The 15,365-nt window shown below is 44.7% G+C and overlaps 1 protein-coding gene across 2 annotated transcripts in view; it reads right to left on the reverse strand.

The window, feature by feature from the left end:
• LOC139159673 (zinc finger and SCAN domain-containing protein 31-like) overlaps positions 1–12,298 on the reverse strand; it is a 34,243-nt gene extending 21,945 nt beyond the window's left edge. The window contains exons 1-2 of one of the 2 annotated variants that reach the window (XM_070736995.1): positions 5,788–5,845; positions 364–916 (exon numbers count right to left, since the gene is read on the reverse strand). In XM_070736995.1, coding sequence (XP_070593096.1) covers positions 364–867 — 504 coding nt within the window. In that variant the 5' untranslated portion in view covers positions 868–916; positions 5,788–5,845. Of the gene's footprint in view, positions 1–363; positions 917–5,787; positions 5,846–12,017 lie in introns of those variants that run through there. The other variant, XM_070736996.1, reaches the window with a different exon arrangement.
• Positions 12,299–15,365: the final 3,067 nt, after the last annotated feature.

Genomic DNA, 15,365 nt, shown 5'->3' on the forward strand with positions numbered 1-15,365 from the left:
CAACACTGTCAGACTTTCTACTAAATCTGCACTTCTATTCTACTAGTTTTTCTCATCATTCCTATCACCCATTTCTTTCCATGTTGACTGTATGACTGTAACTTGTTGCTTATATCCTAAGATTTTTTATTAATATTGCTTCTTCGTTGGTTATTTGATCCCTATGACAATCATTAAGTGTTGTACCACATGATTCTTGACAAATGTATCTTTTTCTTTTATGTAAGCTGAGAGCATATGCACCAAGACAAATTCCTTGTGTGTCCAATCACACTTGGCCAATAAAACATTCTATTCTATTCTACTTTCGAATAATTGCAGCTCCATTAACCTTTCAATTTGAAACGAGAAGAAATTCCCCACCTGCAGCTTTCCCAGCCTCTTCTCTTCGGCCTGGTTAAGGAGAAAGCCTTCCGCAAGGGCCACCGCCTGGGAACTGGTCTCCGCTCCACATTCCCGTACCCAGTTTTCCACTTCCAGAGGAAGGATGGTCAGGAACTGCTCCAGGATCACCAAGTCCAGCATCTGGGCTTTGGTGTGTATTTCTGGCTTGAGCCACTGATGGTAGAGGTGGTAGAGACGGCTGCAAATGTCTCGCGGCCCTTCGGCCTCTTGGAAGCAGAATTGACGGATATGGCGATGTTGCGCAACCCAGCTGGCTTCTTCGGCCTGGACGTTCTGCTTGGCCTGGGTCCAGACTTCCCTGGGAGCCCCAGGCACGACAGGGTGGAACCCTTCTCCTTCTCCTGCTGTGTATCGTGGCTCCTTGTTCTCCATGTGATTCCACAGCACCAAAGGATCCCTTGGACCGGCAGAAGGTTTTCCACTCATAGGACCCGTTTGACTAAAAAGGATTTTCTGAGCCATTCGGGGGGTTTTCTTCTCAAAGAAATCTGAAAATTACCTCCACAAGACCCTGGAAGGAGCGCAGAGAAGAACAACAAAGATTATTATTATTATTATTATTATTATTATTATTATTATTATTATTATTATTATTATTTTATTGGATTTGTATGCCGCCTCTCTCCGTAGACTCGGGGCGGCTAACAACAGTGATAAAAAACAACATGTAACAATCCAATTAATAAAACAACTAGAAACCCTTATTATAAAACCAAACATACACACAAACATACCATGCATAACTTGTAATGGCCTGGGGGAAGGAATATCTTAACTCCCCCCATGCCTGGCGGCATAAGTAAGTCTTGAGTAGTTTACGAAAGACAGGGAGGGTGGGGGGCAGTTGGTTCCAGAGGGCCGGGGCCACCACAGAGAAGGCTCTTCCCCTGGGTCCCGCCAAACGACATTGCTTAGTTGACGGGACCCGGAGAAGGCCAAGTCTGTGGGACCTAACCTGTTGTTGGGATTCGTGCGGTAGCAGGCGTTTCCAGAGGTAATCTGGTCCAATGCCATGTAGGGCTTTAAAGGTCATGACCTTTATGGGGCTGGAGGCCAAAACATAGGAAGAATGTTCCCGATTTCAGGAATTTCAACCAGTCAGTATAAATTATAAGGATACAAGCAACAAAGTTACAACCACAGAGTCATTAGTGGGAGAAGATGGGTGATGGGAACGATGAGAAGATTCATAGTAGTGCAGACTTAGTAAATAGTTTTGACAATCTTAGGGGAATTACAGTGGTACCTCTAAAGAACTTAATTTGTTCCGTGACCAGGTTCTTAAGTAGAAAAGTTTGCATAGGAATCAATGCAAAAGCAAAGAATGCGTGCAAACTCATTAGGAAAGAAATAAAATAATAAGATTTATGTGTGGTTAGGATTGGGTAGTATTGACTGTTTTTAATGATAGTGGGTTTTTTAACTATAGTTTTAATTATTGGATTTGTACCGTACTGTTTATTGTTGTTGTGAGCCACCCCGAGTCTTCGGAAAGGGGCGGCATACAAATCTAATAAATTATTATTATTATTATTATTATTATTGCCTTCAAAAGTTGTGAATGTTTCATCACTGGAGGTTTTTAATAAGAGATTGGATAGTTACTAGTCTGAAATGGGATAAGCTCTCCTGCTTGAGTAGGTGGGGTTGGGCTAGATGATCTCCAAGGAACCTTCCAGCTCTATTCTGATTGATTTTATTTATTTGTTTGGTCACATATGTATTGGTAGTATACAAAGATATTATATTTATATACATGATACTAGTACAAGAGAAACATTAGGATAGGGGATGGAAGGCACCCTGGTGCACTTATGAACACCCCTTACCAGGGGTGGGCTACTGCCCAGACAGGTGGGGGTAGCAAAAATGGAGCTCCACCCCATAGAAACATAGAAGACTGACGGCAGAAAAAGACCTCATGGTCCATCTAGTCTGCCCTTATACTATTTCCTGTGTTTTATCTTAGGATGGATATATGTTTATCCCAGGCATTTTTAAATTCAGTTACTGTGGATTTACCAACCACGTCTGCTGGAAGTTTGTTCCAAGGATCTACTACTCTTTCAGTGAAATAATATTTTTTCATGTTGCTTTTGATCTTTCCCCCAACTAACTTCAGATTGTGTCCCCTTGTTCTTGTGTTCACTTTCCTATTAAAAACACTTCCCTCCTGAACCTTATTTAACCCTTTGACATATTTAAATGTTTCGATCATGTCCCCCCTTTTCCTTCTGTCCTCCAGACTACAGTATACAGATTGAGTTCATTAAGTCTTTCCTGATACGATTTATGCTTAAGACCTTCCACCATTCTAGTGGCCCGTCTTTGGACCCGTTCAATTTTGTCAATATCTTTTTGTAGGTGAGGTCTCCAGAACTGAACACAGTATTCCAAATGTGGTCTCACCAGCGCTCTATATAAGGGGATCACAATCTCCCTCTTCCTGCTTGTTATACCTCTAGCTATGCAGCCAAGCATCCTACTTGCTTTTCCTACTGCCCGACCACACTGCTCACCCATTTTGAGACTGTCAGAAATCACTACCCCTAAATCCTTCTCTTCTGAAGTTTTTGCTAACACAGAACTGCCAATGCAATACTCAGATTGAGGATTCCTTTTCCCCAAGTGCATTATTTTACATTTGGAAACATTAAATTGCAGTTTCCATTGCTTTGACCATTTATCTAGTAAAGCTAAATCATTTACCATGTTACAGACCCCTCCAGGAATATCAACCCTATCGCACACTTTAGAGTCATCGGCAAATAGGCAAACCTTCCCTACCAAACCTTCCCCTATGTCACTCACAAACATATTAAAAAGAATAGGACCCAGAACAGACCCTTGTGGCACACAGCTTGTAACCTGTCTCTGCTCAGAATACTCGCCATTAACAATAACTCTCTGATGTCTACGCTTCAGCCAGCTTGAAATCCACTGAATTATCCAGGGATTAAGTCCAATCTTCACTAATTTATCTATCAGCTCTTTATGTGGAACCGTATCAAAGGCTTTGCTGAAGTCCAGATAGGCAATATCCACGGCACCACCTTGATCCAACACCTTTGTGACATAGTCAAAGAAATCAATGAGATTAGTCTGACATGATTTGCCGCTTTCGAACGCTTCTCAGTTCGAACAAATCGGGTTTCGACCAGGAAATTCGAAAAGCTTTTGCCCTGCAATTCGAACAAAGTTTTGGAATTCGAACAGCCGAGCCCAGCGGCTTTCGTTCAGCATGGAACGGCGCGTCTTGCCTGCATCATCAGTAGGAGTCAATCTGTGCTCGGAGGGAGTGTGATCAGAGGGTGTGTGATCAGAGGGAGTGTCGGAGGAAGTGTTTTGCCTATTTTCCACTTACAGTACTGTATTTTGCTTATTATACTTACTGTGTTGGACTACTACTGTATACTTATTGGACTCTTTGACATCTGTGATCGGAGGGAGTGTGATCAAAGGGTGTGTGATTGGAGGGAGTGTCAGAGGAAGCGTTTTGCCCATTTTTGTCTATTTTTCACTTACTGTATTTTATACTTATTGGACACTTAAACATGGGTCCAAAGAAAAGCAGTACTGATAGTGCACGTCAAGGAAAGATAAAAACTCTGAGGACAACAATTGAACTAAAAAAAGAAATTATTGCCCAATTTGAAAAGGGCACAGGTGTCTCAGATCTCGCTGTCAAGTATGGCATGCCCAAATCAACTATCTCAACATTCCTGAAGAACAAAGAAGCTTTAACGGCGAGTATTCTGAGCAGACTCAGGTTACAAGCGGTGTGCCACAAAGGTCTGTTCTGGGTCCTATTCTTTTTAATATGTTTGTGAGTGACATAGGGGAAGGTTTGGTAGGGAAGGTTTGCCTATTTGCCGATGACTCTAAAGTGTGCAATAGGGTTGATATTCCTGGAGGGATCTGTAATATGGTAAATGATTTAGCTTTACTAGATAAATGGTCAAAGCAATGGAAACTGCAGTTTAATGTTTCCAAATGTAAAATAATGCACTTGGGGAAAAGGAATCCTCAATCTGAGTATTGTATTGGCAGTTCTGTGTTAGCAAATACTTCAGAAGAAAAGGATTTAGGGGTAGTGATTTCTGACAGTCTCAAAATGGGTGAACAGGCGGTAGGGAAAGCAAGTAGGATGCTTGGCTGCATAGCTAGAGGTATAACAAGCAGGAAGAGGGAGATTATGATCCCGCTATATAGAATGCTGGTGAGACCACATTTGAAATACTGTGTTCAGTTCTGGAGATCTCACCTACAAAAAGATATTGACAAAATTGAACGGGTCCAAAGACGGGCTACAAGAATGATGGAAGGTCTTAAGCATAAAACGTATTAGAAACAACTTAATGAACTCAATCTGTATAGTCTGGAGGACAGAAGGAAAAAGGGGAACATGATCGAAACATTTAAATATGTTAAAGGGTTAAATAAGGTTCAGGAGGGAAGTGTTTTTAATAGGAAAGTGAACACAAGAACAAGGGGACACAATGTGAAGTTAGTTGGGGGAAAGATCAAAAGCAACGTGAGGAAATATTATTTTACTGAAAGAGTAGTAGATCCTTGGAACAAACTTCCAGCAGACGTGGTAGATAAATCCACAGTAACTGAATTTAAACATGCCTGGGATAAACATATATCCATCCTAAGATAAAATACAGAAAATAGTATAAGGGCAGACTAGATGGACCAGGAAGTCTTTTTCTGCCGTCAGACTTCTATGTTTCTATGTTTAAAGGCTGCTGATGTTGCAAAAGGTGTTACATTGATAAGCAAGCAAAGGCCTCAGGTAATGGAGGAAATGGAGAAGCTGCTCCTTATATACATTAAAGAAAAAGAGTTAGCAGGTGACAGTATCAGTGAAGCTTGTATTTGTGAGAAAGCGCTACAAATACACGATGATCTTGAGAAACAAACTCCTGGTACAAGTAGTGAAAGTGCTTTTACCTTTAAAGCCAGCAGGGGTTGGTTTGAGAAATTTCGAAAGCGAAGTGGCATACATCGTGTAACTAGGCATGGGGAGGCGACTAGTTCAAACCGGAAGGCAGCTGGTGAGTTTGTCAAAGAATTTAGAGATCATGTAAGGGCAGAAGGGTTTGCTCCTGAGCAAGTGTTCAACTGTGATGAAACTGGATTATTTTGGAAAAAACTGCCAGCCAATACATACATAACAAAAGAGGAAAAATCACTGCCAGGGCACAAGCCTATGAAAGACAGACTCACTCTTTTGTTATTTGCAAATGCAAATGGTGATTGCAAGGTTAAACCCTTGCTTGTTTATCATTCCGACAACCCCCGGCCCTTTAAAAGGCACAATGTAATGAAAAGTAAATTGGGTGTGATGTGGCGGTCAAACACAAAAGCTTGGGTTACCTGACAATTCTTCACAGAGTGGGTGCGTGAAGTTTTTGCCCCTCGAGTGAAAGAATACCTAACAGAAAAAAAAAAGCCTTTGAAATGCCTTTTGGTGATGGACAATGCCCCTGCTCACCCCCCTGCTTTAGAGGAAGACCTAGTTGATGACTATAGCTTCATCAAGGTGAAATTTTTACCCTTGAATACAATGCCTATTCTTCAACCCATGGACCAACAGGTCATATGTAATTTTAAGAAACTCTACACAAAGGCACTCTTCCGGAAGTGCTTTGAAGTGACAATTGACACACAGCTAACTCTGAGGGGATTTTGGAAAGAACACTTCAACATCCTGAATTGTGTGAATTTAATTGACACTGCTTGGAGTAATGTCACTCATCGCACATTGAATTCGGCATGGCGAAAACTTTGGCCAGAATGTGTACCAGAAAGGAACACTGAGGATTTGGAACCTGACCCAGCTCCTGTCATTGATGACAATGTTGCTGTGATTGATGATATTGTGACCATGGGAAAGAGCATGGGGCTTGACATTCAAGAAGAGGATGTCAATGAACTTGTGGAAGGTCATGCTGCCGAGTTAGCCACAGAGGAATTGATGCACCTACAACAACAGCAGCAGAAGGATATGGTCGAAGATATCTTCTGAGGAGGAGGAGAGAAGGGAAAATGTTTCAAGTGGCTTAATTCATGAAATGTGTGCTAAATGGGCAGAGATAGCAAATTTTGCTGAAAAACATCACCCAGATAAAGTCCTAGCAAATAGAGCAGTGAACATTTTTAACGATAGTGTTATGTCCAATTTCAGAAAAAATTTACTAACAAGACAAAAACAAATAACAATTGACAAGTTCTTCCATAATGAAAAGAGATAGGCAACTGCAGAGCCAGATTCTCCTGAGCAAAAAAGACAAAAAACAGAAAAAACACTGGAAGGGAAGTTATCCCGTTTCTATGGAAGGGGAATCCCCTTCAAAAGAATAACAATCCCCTCCTCCCTCAAGATCCATTCCCATATGCCATCACAATGCAGTCACAAAGGTATGTAAATTGTATTATGCGGATGCCTGCCTGTCTCTTCGGGAGTCAGGAATAAAGGGGGAGGGCGGATCGCTCGTGCGTTGCCTAAACGGCTGCAGTTTATTTCTTGTTGTTTCGGTTCTCGACCAAATTATCTAGGGCCTCAACAGTAGGGCCTCAACAGTCGGGTTTCAGGCCCAGTTACAGCACGGAAACTGCTTTGGTCGCGTTGATGGATGATCTCTGGCGGGCCTGGGACAGGGGCTTGTCCTCTGTCCTGGTGCTTCTTGACCTCTCAGCGGCTTTCGATACCATCGACCATGGTATCCTTCTGCGCCGACTGGAGGGGTTGGGAGTGGGAGGCACTGTTCTCCAGTGGTTCTCCTCCTACCTCTCCGGTCGGTCACAGTCGGTGTTAGTGGGGGGTCAGAGGTCGACTCCGAGGTCTCTCCCTTGTGGGGTGCCTCAGGGGTCGGTCCTCTCCCCCCTGCTATTTAATATCTACATGAAACCGCTGGGTGAGATCATCCAAGGGCATGGGGTGAGGTATCATCAATATGCGGATGATACCCAGTTGTACATCTCCACCCCATGTCCAGTCAGCGAAGCAGTGGAAGTGATGTGCCGGTGCCTGGAGGCTGTTGGGGACTGGATGGGTGTCAACAAACTCAAACTCAATCCAGACAAGACGGAGTGGCTGTGGGTGTTGCCTCCCAAGGACAATTCCATCTGTCCATCCATTACCCTGGGGGGGGAACTACTGACCCCCTCAGAGAGGGTGCGCAACTTGGGCGTCCTCCTCGACCCACAGCTGACATTGGAACATCATCTTTCGGCTGTGGCGAGGAGGGCGTTTGCCCAGGTTCGCCTGGTGCACCAGTTGCGGCCCTATTTGGACAGGGAGTCATTACTCACAGTCACTCATGCCCTTATCACCTCGAGGTTCGATTACTGCAACGCTCTCTACATGGGGCTACCTTTGAAAAGTGTTCGGAAACTTCAGATCGTGCAGAACGCAGCCGCAAGAGCCATCGTGGGGCTTCCCAGATTCGCCCACGTTTCTACAACACTCCGTGGCCTGCATTGGCTGCTGATCAGTTTCCGGTCACAATTCAAAGTGTTGGTCATGACCTTTAAAGCCCTACATGGCATTGGACCAGAATACCTCCGGAACCGCCTACTACTGCACGAATCCCAGTGGCCGATAAGGTCCCACAGAGTCGGCCTTCTCTGGGTCCCGTCGACTAAACAATGTCGTCTGGCGGGCCCCAGGGGAAGAGCCTTCTCTGTGGCGGCCCCGGCCCTCTGGAATCAACTCCCCCCGGAACTGCTCCCACCCTCCTTGTCTTCCGTAAACTACTTAAGACCCATCTATACCGCCAGGCATGGGGGATTTGAGACACCTTTCCCCCAGGCTTATTATAATTTATGTTTGGTATGTATGTGTTGTTTGGTTTTTTAAATTGATAGGGTTTTTAGTTTTTTTCTTAATATTGGATTTGTGCCTGTACAATATTGTTTTATCGCTTGTTGTGAGCCGCCCCGAGTCTTCGGAGAGGGGCGGCATACAAATCTAATAAATTATTATTATTATTATTATTAAATTGGTTCTTGACCACACTTCTGGAACGGATTATGGTCGAGAACTGAGGTACCACTGTATCTGTGATTTCACACTACTCACAAGAGCCTACAAAACGTTTGTCAGACCCATCCTAGACTACTGCTCATTTGTCTGGAACCCATACCACACCTCAGACATCAACACCCTTGAAAACGTCCAAAGATATTTCACCAGAAGAGCCCTTCACTCCTCCACTCGAAACAGAATATCCTACAAAAATAGACTAACAATCCTGGGCCTAGAAAGCCTAGAACTAAGGCGCCTAAAACACAATTTAAGTATTGCCCAAAAAATCATATGCTGCAACGTCCTACTGGTCAATGACTGCTTCAGCTTCAACCGCAACAACACAAGAGCACGCAACAGATTCAAACTTAATACGAACCGCTCCAAACTTGACTGTAAAAAATATGACTTTAACAATCGAGTCGAAGCGTGGAACTCATTACCAGACCCAATAGTGTCAACCCCTAACCCCCAACATTTCTCCCTTAGACTATCCAAGAGTGATCTCTCCAGGTTCCTAAGAGGTCAGTAAGGGCCGTACATAAGTGCACCAGTGTGCCTTTCGTCCCCTGTCCAATTGTCTTTTCTTTCTCTCACATATCATATATATTTTCTTCCTTCCATATATCTTCTCCTCTAAGTCCACTTTTACCCTTATATATAATCAAATTCGCAGACAACACCACGCTGGCAGGGGTAACCAACACCCTAGAGGACAGGCTCAAAATACAGAAAGATCTAGACAGATTAACACTATGGACCCACACTAACAACATGATGTTCAATGTCGACAAGAGCAAAGTCCTTCACCTTGGTAAAAAAAAACCTAGACACACATACAGCCTGGGAGAAACCCCACTTAGCAGTAGTGACTGCGAAAGAGATCTTGGAGTCTTGGTGGATAATCAACTAAACATGAGCCAGCAATGTGCAGCAGCGACCAGAAAAGCCAACATTATTCTAAGCTGCATCAACGGGGGGGATACACTCCAAGACCAGGGAAGTCTTAATACCACTCTACTACGCCCTGGTCAGACCACATCTAGAGTACTACATCCAGTTCTGGTCACCACACTTCAAAAGAGACATTGAAACTCTGGAGAAGGTGCAGAAAAGAGCAACCAAAATGATCAGGGGACTAGAAACGAAGACTTACGAAGAGAGACTGCAGGAACTGGGCATGGATAGCCTTGAGAAAAGGAGGGCCAGAGCGGACATGATAGCTGTATACAGGTATAGGAGGGGTTGCCACAGAGAGGAGGGGGTCACTCTATTCTCCAGAGCAGTGTTTCCCAACCTTTTTTGAGCCATGGCACATTATTCATATTTTCAAAATCCTGGGGAACACTGAACAGGGGGGTGGGGGGGTAGCTAAAGAAATGTTTTGACAAAAAAAAATCTTCCTCCATTTCGCTCTATTTCTCCCTCACTCTTTCTCTCTCTTCCTTCCTTCCCTTCTTTCTCTCTCTCCATCCCTCTTTCTTTCTTCCTCTCTTTTTTGCTCTCTTTCTCTCTCCCCCCTTCCCTCCCTATATGTCTTTCTCTCTCCCTTGCTCTCTCTGCCTCTCTTGCTATCTCTCTTTCATTCTCTTTCTTTCTTTCTTTCTCTCTCTGTCTCTCTTTCTCTGTCTCTTTCTCTCTCTCTTGCTAGCTCTCTTTCTCTCTCTTTCTCTTTCTCTTTCTCTCTCTGCCTCTCTTGCTATGTCTCTCTTGCTCTGTCTCTCTTTCTCTCTCTTCCTTTCTTCTCTGCGGAGGCCGGCGAAGGTTTTTCTTATTTTAAATGTTCCGGGTGGCAGGGGGATGCGGAGCCCGCACGCACACACCCCCGACATTCCAAATCCTGCCTCAGCTGTGAGAAGAACGCCTGCCCCGCCTGTCCTGCAGCCCTTTCGCTGACAGCCTGGGACAAAAGCGCTCCGTGAAGGGACTGCAAGAGGGGCCGGGCGGGCATTAGCAGCCGGATGAGGAGGACGAGAAGCCGCTGCAGCCACCCCCAATCCCCCCCTTCCCTGGGTGCCTTCCAAAGGCCCCTGGAAAAAGGCAGGAGGTAGCAACAAGGCGCGAGGACAAGCAGGCAGCTTGGCGGAGGGGAAGCGCTGAGGGGCTCTCCTCCTTCCCCACCCCCGCGCTTCTCTCCCGCCCTGGCTTTTGCTTTGCCCGCAGATTTCCCCGCAGTTCAAAAGGAGGCAAGAGGTGGCCTGGATGAAATTGCGGGGAAATCATGGGGCGAAGCGAAAGCCAGGGCGGGAGAGAAGCGCGGGGGTGGGGAAGGAGGAGAGCCCCTCAGCGCTTCCCCTCCGCCAAGCTGCCTGCTTGTCCTCGCGCCTCGTTGCTACCTCATGCTGCTCCCACCATGGCTGCGCGCGGTTCCGGTGCCCCTGGCTGAAGGTCGTCCTGTGGCTGGTCTTGGGCTTTACGGTTGCTTCCTGGTTCCCTCTCCTCCCTCCGCCTGTGTCTACCGCCAGCGCCTCATTCCTCGGAGCTGCCGCTTCCTTCCAGGCAGCCCAGCCACGCTGCCGTAGAAAGTGCAGAGGTTATTGCCGCCACCTCTGCCTCCACTCAGGGAGCCACCGTGGTTGAGCTGAGGGAGAGGAAAAGGCACGGTGACCACGGTGGCTCCCTGAGTGGAGGCAGAAGCGGTGGCAATAACCGCTGTGCTTTCTACGGCAGCGTGGCTGAGCTGGACGGAAGGAAGCGGCAGCTCCCACTCGAGGAACCCACGGCAACGGGCGACGGCTTGGTGGGAGGCGACGGCGGGAGACACAGGCGGTGGGAGGAGAGGGAACCAGGAAGCGACTGTGAAGCCCAAGACCATCCACAGGACGACACTCAGGCAGGGGCGCCGGCAGCGCCCCGCCCAGCTTGAGCTTCTCGCGGCACACCTGGCCATGTCTCGCGGCACACTACTGTGCCGCGGCACACCGGTTGGGAAACACTGCTCCAGAGCACCAGAGGGCCGGACGAGGAACAATGGCTTGAAGCTGACCAAGGAGAGATTCAACCTAGAAGTAAGGAAGGACTTCCTGAAGGTCAGAGCGATCAACCAGTGGAACAACCTGCCTGCGGAGGTTGTGAATTTATTTATTTTATTTATTCATTTGTCCAATACACAAATACATAGGAAGAAAAATAGACATGTGGTAATATATATAAGGGTAAAAGTAAAATTCCCCTACTCTGGACACTTTCAAGAGGAGATTGGACTGCCACTTGGCTGGGGTGCTTTAGGATTCCTGCTCAGGCAGGGGGTTGGACTTGATGACCTGCAGGGTCCCTTTCAACTCTAACAATAAATAAAAAATAAATATATTACTACATGTCTATTTTCTTCCTATGTATTGGACAAATGAATAAATAAATAATAAATAAATAAATAAACATTTTCTAGGGTGTTTAGTTTGAAATGTGGTGGTGCAGGTTCCAGACAGATGAGCTGCATTCAAGGATTGGTCTGGCGGAAATGTTGCATGCTCTGGTTAGGAGTTAACGACTGCTGCATTTTGCAAAATGGAGATGGGCTCTGCTTGCAACCTGTAAGATTTCCCCTCCTTCCCCCGGGGACTCCTACTCTTCCTACCTTTCCCGGTGGATTTCTGCACCTCTGCTGCGATCTCTCCAGGAAATGGAAGGCAAAGTGATATCCCAGACCACGTCCCCTACCTTCCTGCCATTAACCTTTAAAGTTCCGCTCTGTTTCTTTTTCGCGCCCAAGAGGCGAAGTTCCTTTTTCAGCTGCAATGGAGACTTGAGAAGAGCCGCAGCAAAAGTTGCACGAGGCAGAGTGGCAGCTGGTGGAGGAGCCTTGCTCAGGAGGCGGGAATTCTTCCCCAGCTGCCATGCACAGAAAAAGTAACTGCTTTCACTTTTTTCAGGAGTACAAATCCCCCCCCCCCGGAAACTCACCGTGCCCTTTAGCGTGGAGGATTGCAATTGGAGGGTTAAAACGAGAGAGAGATGCTCTAGGGGTGCTAGAGCGGCACAACTCCCGCAGCAACCCTCACTTCCGCCACGGCGGCCAGAGAAGCGTCCCACGATAGTCGGCGCTGACATCCCAACAGCTGGCAAAAGTTCTCCGGCGCATGCTTAGCTTTCTCTCTGAAGCCAGGAAGGTTGCCAGGATTTTGATCTTTCCTTTTTTTTTGTTTATTTTTACAAAATTTTATTTACAAGGATAAATACAGTAAATACAATGTTAAGAATTTTTTAAATATATAATATATATCTGGTGTCTAATTTTTTTTTTAATGGATGAATGAGATAAAGATATATGTTAAAAATTAAATTGATCTATTCAAAATCTCTGCCTTGCTATCCTCAACACTTTCTCTTATTTATTTATAATTCAGATTATTAGCAATACAGTATTGCAATGAGCTACTGAGAATATTTTTAGTTTATATTTTCAATACAGATCTATCCTACACTCGCCCGCCCTTTTGTATTGTTTCTTGTTTACTGTTAAATGTATATTGTTTATGCCAGTGTTTCCCAACCTTGGCAACTTGAAGATATTTGGACTTCAACTCCCAGAATTCCCCAGCCAGTGAATGCTGGTTGGGGAATTCTGGGAGTTGAAGTCCAGATATCTTCAAGTTGCCAAGGTTGGGAAACACTGGTCTATGTTATATTTTGTTGTACAATTTTTTCCTCCCCCCCCCTCTTCTTTATCTCTACATGTTTATATTATTAGATTTCGATCTTTCCTAAGGGAGACGCCTATTGGATCCCACTTGCACAGCAGTCAGGAGAGTGGGAGATGGTTTCCCAGTTTAAAAAAATTAAACAAATGAAGATGATTTTTTAGAAAGTATGACTTAATGATGATATAAAATACATTGTTCATTTCATCACCGTACATGCGGCTTACATTGTAAGATTCAAAAGCACAAATTAATGATAAAAATAACAAACCCTACAGCATGCTCATTTATTTAGTTTATTTGTCAAACATGTATAGTAATAGTTTGTATAAACATAAGTAAAATGTAACGATAAAAGAGGACAATAGGACAGGGACAGTAGACACGGTGCGCTTATGCACACACCCTTCAGACCTCTTAGAAATGGGAAGAGGTTGACTAGGCCAGGGTTTCCCAACCTTGGCAACTTGAAGCTATTTGGACTTCAACTCCCAGAATTCCCCAGCCAGAATTCTGGGAGTTGAAGTCCAGATACCTTCAAGTTGCCAAGGTTGGGAAACACTGGACTAGACAACCTAGACAACCTAAAGTTAGTTTTGGGGTTTTGGGAAGAAACCAGTGTCAGGTAGTGCATTCCAGGTGTTGATCACTCAGTTGCTAAAGTCCTATTTTCTGCAGTCGAGTTTGGAGCGGTTTACATTTAATTTGAATCTATTACGTGCTTGTGTATTTATTTACTATTTATTATTTATTTGCTGCGGTTGAAGGTGAAGTAGTCATTAACAGGCAGGACATATAATACGTATCTCTCCTAAGCATTGCCACAGTATCTGCATCTACTTGCTTGCAGATAAAATGAATAGACCTCAATGGATGTTTAATCATCAGGAGGCATCTCGGAGTATTGTTTATTACATGTATTTATATTCTCCACTCCTTTGCAAAAACTAGCGAGAAAGGTTTACATCAGTGTTTTTCAAACTTGACAACTTTAAAATGTGCAGACTTCAACTATCATCTCTCTCTCTTCTGTCCTATATCTATTTACTATCTCTCTCTCTCTCTCTCTCTCTCTCTCCAATTCTTTCATCTGTTCATCCTTCATAGTCACCCATCTTAACCCTCAAAACATCGCTACAGAGCATTGCACACCAAGATAACTAGACACAAGAACAGTTTTTTCCCAAACGCCATCACTGGGATTCAAAACAGTGCCGGCAAAAACAAAGGGAATCCCAGCAAGGGGAGGCTCAGGGGAATCCTAGCAGCGCAAGAATGGGCCCTTCGCATGGCAACGGAAGTCCAGAGGTGGGGATTCCCAGCGAGGGGAGGCAGAGGAGAATCCTAGCAGTGCAAGAACGGGCACTTCAGGTGGCAACGGAAGTCCAGAGGTGGGGATTCCCAGCGGCACAAGGTAAATGGGGTGACTTTTGGGATGGGTTTGCATGCATTATTTGCTCTTACATTGATTCATGTTGTACATACTCTTGATCAGTTGGAGGATGATGAAGATATTGAGGACTCAGATTCATATAGTGTTTATGAAGTAGTGGGGGCCCCGGGGTTACAGATAGTAGAACAGGTGGGAGGCCAGCCACAGGATGGGGCTATGAGTTCAGGATCTAGTGAGGGAGAATCAGACGCTCGCTGGGTTAATCCTAAATTCAGAAGAATTCAGAAACGTAGAGAGCAAAGGTCTGGAAGAAGATATTAAGGAGATGAACGGGTCCAAAGACGGGCTACAAGAATGGTGGAAGGTCTTAAGCATAAAACATATCAGGAAAGACTTAATGAACTCAATCTGTATAGTCTGGAGGACAGAAGGAAAAGGGGGGACATGATCGAAACATTTAAATATATTAAAGGGTTAAATAAGGTCCAGGAGGGAAGTGTTTTTAAAAGGAAAGTGAACCCAAGAACAAGGGGACACAATCTGAAGTTAGTTGGGGGAAAGATCAAAAGCAACATGAGAAAATATTATTTTACTGAAAGAGTAGTAGATCCTTGGAACAAACTTCCAGCAGACGTGGTAGATAAATCCACAGTAACTGAATTTAAACATGCCTGGGATAAACATATATCCATCCTAAGATAAAATACAGAAAATAGTATAAGGGCAGACTAGATGGACCAGGAGGTCTTTTTCTGCCGTCAGACTTCTATGTTTCTATGTTTCTATGAATGGGTTAAATAATTGATTGAGGTAATTGGCACGTCATGGGACTAGTAAAGAAGAAGGGTGGAGTTTCAACGTTGCTGAACAAAAAGATGTTGATTTTTTATGC

Source organism: Erythrolamprus reginae, chromosome 2 (genome assembly GCF_031021105.1).
Source record: "Erythrolamprus reginae isolate rEryReg1 chromosome 2, rEryReg1.hap1, whole genome shotgun sequence".
Taxonomy (NCBI): Eukaryota; Metazoa; Chordata; class Lepidosauria; order Squamata; family Dipsadidae; genus Erythrolamprus; species Erythrolamprus reginae.